Source organism: Phoxinus phoxinus (genome assembly GCF_949152265.1).
Source record: "Phoxinus phoxinus genome assembly, chromosome: 1".
Lineage (NCBI taxonomy): Eukaryota > Metazoa > Chordata > Actinopteri > Cypriniformes > Leuciscidae > Phoxinus > Phoxinus phoxinus.
Genome location: NC_136876.1, coordinates 11,830,403 through 11,836,402, shown reverse-complemented (window position 1 = coordinate 11,836,402; position 6,000 = coordinate 11,830,403). Strand labels below are relative to the sequence as shown.

Here is a 6,000-nt window from a genome sequence, read left to right as displayed (position 1 = left end):
TGGTAGTTTGTTTTCTCTGTTGTTTTAGCATGTATAACAGACTTATCCTAGCTGTCTTAGATTATCAGTTGAAAACATTTTAGATGATCAGTTGAAAACACGTAGTCAAACAGTCCGGCCAAAACTACTTAGTTGAAATCACGTCGTAAACCAGTCCAAGGCGGACCGACCTATTTTCAACCATATTTCAACGTTGAAAGACGGTAATTGTTTACTGGGAAGGCTATAGGCCTAATATAAAAAACAGTCAAAAAGGCTATGCAAAAAAACAAACAAACTGAGAAATCTTTAATATAGAAATATTGTATTAACCACATTTTGCCTTCTCTATAAGCTACAATTATTAATAATTGATGCTCTTCAAAGTCTGAACTTCATGAGTAAAAAGTTTCCATAGCCTACGTATCTACGCAGGCACTTGGGAAAAACGCAGCTCCCTGTTTTATGGAAGTCCTAGCATGCCACATTTTATATATCTTTATGTCTTATAATCTTTGCTGCTATCACGAGAAAACAATAAAGAAATAAAAATAATGAATGGTCTCTTAGGCTTCCGTATCTTAATTAAAAACAACTCTCCCAGTTTGGAAACGCCCCTTCTTGTTCCTCAGAGTTCACTCGGCACTTGAACTGCTGTCAGCAAGATGGCAGCTCAAATGGAGTCTACGGTAAGAATATTCTTCACGCTTCTCAGTAAACTGACTGTTTCTATATTTTATAAGGTCTTAGAAGACCTTTTTCTCCAGAGACACATGCGCGCTGCCATCTTTGGAATATTGTCTTAAAAATATAACTAGTTGACGCAAAAATGGAAGTTCAATGGCATCGCTGTCGAAGAGTAATTAGCTGGTGAAGTGGATTAACTTATTGTAGAGTTAACGGTAGTTATCATGAGGATTGTAATGTTTAAAGCAGATGTCCTAACAAATGTCAGTAACGTTAGACCGGGACGATTTCATAACGAGCTGTTAATTCATAACACCTGTAAGAAATGCAACGATCGCATCGCTGAAAAGGGGCCGGGGCTGGCTTTATTTATTGAAACACTCAGTCTATAATAAAACAGATCGCTCCTCATCAAATTAACAAGTCCAGCTGATGTGAAGTTCATTTTACCGACTCTCTCGTTCGATCTCCATTATCAAAATAAACGAATCTTTATTCGAGTCATTTAAGTGGCTTAATTTAATACTTTTAACAGCCAAATTTCCCCGAACACATCCATCCACGCCATCTTCATATTTTATATTAAGACATCATTATAATGCAGCCAAAGATAATTTACAGGGAACACATAAGCTATTTAATTTACCTTGAGTCTTTCCTTCATTTGTCACGTGATGACGCAATGAACGGATCATAAAATAATCGTATAAGAATACATTTTTAGTGTTGAATCAAACAGATCACTCAAGTAATTTAAACCATAATCCAACCATTTCTGCAAATAAAATACTCTTTTCTTTAATTGTAATCAATTCTTTATTCCAAATCTTAATTCTGTGAGGAGAAAAATTATGTACAAATCAGTTTCCAGGCCATGAGTGCTTGCTAATAAAATGTATGCAATTTTATGGGTAATTTGGTTGAAAATACAATGACAGACACAAACTTGTAGTATACATTTGCACTTATTCTTTCATTCACATTCGCAGTACAGCCTAAATTATGCACTTGCAACTTCTCAAATCTGACACTGCAATTTCACATTTCCACACCTTGACTTTTACTACTACTTTTGCAATGTATTAGATGCACAACTAATTTGTGCACTTGCAACTAAGTAGCGAAGAGAGAGAAAGGAGGGGGAGGGGGCAAATGAGTGACATGTTGTGACATGATTGCGTACAAAAGAAGTCCCATTTAATTGGCTAGGCCCCAACCATTAAAGGGTTAGTTCACCCAAAAATGAAAATTCTGTCAGTAATGACTCTCCCTCATGTTGTTCCAACCCCGTAAGACTTTTGTTCATCTTCGGAAACACAAATTAAGATATGTTTGATATAATCTGAGAGCTGTCTCACTCCTCCATAGGCTTCTAAGGGATTAAAACTCGCCGGCCCAGAATAGTTATTAAAGACGTCGTTAAAATTGTCCAAGTGACTGCAGTGGCTCAACCATAAGTTTATCAAGTGACGAGAATACTTTTTGTTCGCAAAAAAAAAACTAACGACTTTATTCCACTATACATTATATTCTCCGTGGGCCTGAGTGAGTTCACGTAGTGTAACTGCGCAGTGCGTCTGTGTTGCACTGACTCTTCCTCATGTTTTTCTTTTTTGGGTGAACTATCCCTTTAAAACGACTCATTTCCGGTAAGGTGCACATGTTTACCGAATGCATTTAAAGGGAATGGGAGATGAGACTCTGATTGGTTTATTGCACGTAAAGCCAAAAACAAACCCATTACTCATTAAGAGAATAAGGACAACACTTTTAGACTTTGCACCGGGAGCGCCGACCATTTTTCTCATCGTTAAACTAGTAAAAGTGGATTCGGACGCAACCTAACTGCACTTGTGCCGTGCGCTTTAGACCATTTGTTAGATCGTTAAAATATTGCCCCTAGCCTATAAATCTATAACAATAGAAATGCTGATATTTTCTGTAGGTAAAGAAAATGCACTCATTATAATTTCAATATGTTTTCAGATGGATGAAGTATTGAAGCTTTTAGAAAACTACAAACTAGAGAAGTTCTACGACCAGTTTGTTGAACTTGGGATTGAAGACGTGAAGGATTTCATTGACGGTGTAACTGCGGAGGACTTGGACAACATGAGTAAGATTTATGAACAGATATTTCTGGGAAAATGTATTACTACATTTATTAATAAAGTTATTATATACCGTTACTACAACAATTATAATTTTTTTTGTATATTGTTACTTAAATTATTAAATGACATTCTCTGCTTGGTGTCTCCCAAAGAGTTTAAGCAAGTTCAGAAGAACAAATTCAAGAACATGATCGATGACATTCAGAGACTTGGATTGGCTCCTCCACAAAAAGGATCTTTGAGCAAATCACTACAGGCATATTTCCTGTATTATTCATTCCCAAAATGTCAAGGGCGCAAAGAAATACAAGGTAAGTGTTTTGGTAAATCCCTTAAACTTGAAAGACAATAATGACTTTTTTGTGTGATATTGTAAGAGTTAAAGTCATAATTTTGAATTCGTTCTGTGCACAGATATGGACCCATTACAAAACACAGTGGAGGATCTCATTCTGAGGATCAGCATTCACGAGAACATCGGTGACAACATGACTGTGTGTCTGTTCACTGTTGATGGGATGCCTTTGACAGATGACCCATTCTTCAACACATGTGAGTGTTTATTGATATTCTCTTATGTAATAATGTGCTGCTGTGACACAGTATATGCAGTATACAGCACTGAAATAATAACTTTTTTTTTTGTACTTTACCAATTATACAATCTTTTTCCTAGTACCGTATATACCCGAATATAAGACAAGGTTTTTGTCCTAAAAATAGGCTGAAAAATGGGGGGTCGTCTTATATTCGCGATATAGACAAAATCGCGGGGGAAAGGGAGAAAGAACGAATGAATATGAAATAGTGACTGAAACGCTGTCCACCACAGTGACCCTCAGTAATGTCTGTATGTGTGTGTATATGTTAAAACACTGTGGTATGAAATGTTCACACTGTAATTGGTCACACTCTTCATTTGTACAAATAATTCAATTTGTACATATTTAAATTTAAGTTATGTTATAATATTTTATTATTTTGATGTGTTTATAATTATTATGTATTCCAAGCTTTGGCAATATTGTATTGTGTACAGTCATGGCAATAAAGCATTTTTTTTTATTTGAGAGAGAGAGAGAAATAAAATTATTTTCTGTTGAAAACCAGATTTTTCCCCCAAAAATAAGTCTGGAAATGGGGGGGTCGTCTTATATTCAGGGTTGTCTTATATTCAGGGTATATACAGTAGTTGATTTATTTTAATACTTCGTATTTGTAACAATCAGATGGGCTAAAATCTAATCAGTCATAATCTAAATGAAAATTATTTGAATTATGGATGTCAATTTTCAGGAATAGTGATAATCGATTTCTATCAAAATTAGGGCTGGGCGATATGGCCAAAAAAAAATATCACGATATTTTTTTTTATATCAGTCGATATCGATAATTATCGATAAATGTCAAATCTTTATTTATTTCAAGTTTAAAGACAGATTTGTACTCCTAAATGAAAGCTGTAGAAACCAGAGCATTGTGTTTTTAAACTACTCTTTATTGTCAGAACATATCATGACAAACACTTGCCAAACAGGGGAACATTCACAAATCCGAGGTAGAACATTCAAACATTTGACATTTTTCTTTCTTTCAGAAAATATCTTTATTTCAGTAGTATTAGCTTGAGTTAGGATGCAGATTTACTTTATACAATTTATGTTCATTAACAAAAACAGTAACATCTGTTAAAAAAAAGTAACAACATTATTTTTATTTGGTAAAATGTAATATTCTTTAGTTTTATTAAAATTAACCATTGGTCATCCAGCATCATGCATTTAGATCATGATAACCACAGATAAAATGTAACTTTATGGTTTCTATGGTATTTATGAAAACCAATAGCCTAAATAGGCCTACATTATTAAAAACGAATTATATTCCATTAGTCCTTTAATACATTGTCTACATTAATAATATTATACAATTCAGTATATATATATATATCCCACATTTCATGGTTTCTAGGCTAACGTTACAGTAACGTTAAATCCGTGGTAAATGATGGGAATGGGTAACTTAGACGGAAAAGCCTTCTGACTGTATCGTTGCGCACAGTGCTTCTCCTGTTCGTCAGCGCGGTCTCATCTGCCTTTAAACTGGTTTAAATCACTGAGACATTTGTGTTCCTCGCTGAATTCAAGCGCTCTCACTGGATCTAGTGACCGAGAGCGATCAGAGTAAACGCGTCTGCTCTAGTGAGCTCGCGCTCGCGCTGCCGTTTGGACTTTGAGCCGAGCGGATAAACGGTCCGTGTGGCGCGCGCGGTTCAAATGAGATTCGTTCCGCTTTTGGCACAAAAACATTATCGAACATTTATCGAACTCTTGATATCGTTTTATCGAGAAAAATTATATCGCGATAATTATCGTTATCGTTTTATCGCCCAGCCCTAATCAAAATCAATAATTAATAAAATAATCGTTAACGTTAATACCATAAAGCGCATGCAGAGAACTTCAAATGCCCACATAGAAGTAGCTTAATAGTTGTAATACTGAACTGAACGGATACATGGGCTTTGGCCTGTTATGATAGCTTTTTTTGTTGTGCGATATATTGTCCTAGAAATAATTGCAATAAATTTTATTGTTGTCATTTTAAGACCGTTTTATGCATAATTATGCCGAATATATAATCATAATATAACCGCATGTAATGCAAGTAGGCCTACACTCTTTCAAATGACAACAACCTTTTTAATTATTTAGATCATGGAAATGAAATATCCTAAATAATAAAAACTTGAATAATTTGTAAATAAAATGCACTAAAGGCACTTATGGAGATTTTCCATTTGCAGATTTTGGCGTGTCCTTGTTTTCTCAGTAAAGTAAGGGTGAACTATTGCTGAAAAACACAAACCCTTAGCAGTCAGATGACCGGATGAGCAAAGAAGCCTCATCAGGCCATTTCTGCTGATAAAACTATTTTAGTGCGCACCATTTGGTTCTGTGACGTTTATATTTGCACCGGAACAATGGATTGCGGCCTTGAAACCAAGAACAGAAAAGATGACCGCAAGACAGCAATAGAAATGGGCGATAAATTGCAAAAATTGTTGAGGTCATGTACATGTGCGATAAGTCGATATATTGATTATGGCCTAACAGGGCTTTCGGAACGGTATACAATGACAGTTGCTTTTAAAGTTTTTTAAAAGCAACATAGAACCCTACGCAAAAGTTGTTGTTGTCTTTTAACAAACACTGGTGTC

General features: G+C 35.2%; 1 protein-coding gene across 1 annotated transcript in view; it reads left to right on the top strand.

The window, feature by feature from the left end:
- Window positions 1–483: 483 nt before the first annotated feature.
- LOC307000205 (uncharacterized protein) overlaps window positions 484–6,000 on the top strand; it is a 28,691-nt gene continuing 23,174 nt past the window's right edge. The window contains exons 1-4 of the mRNA XM_079615630.1: window positions 484–668; window positions 2,653–2,782; window positions 2,933–3,091; window positions 3,195–3,332. Coding sequence (XP_079471756.1) covers window positions 645–668; window positions 2,653–2,782; window positions 2,933–3,091; window positions 3,195–3,332 — 451 coding nt within the window. The 5' untranslated portion in view covers window positions 484–644. The remainder of the gene's footprint in view (window positions 669–2,652; window positions 2,783–2,932; window positions 3,092–3,194; window positions 3,333–6,000) is intronic.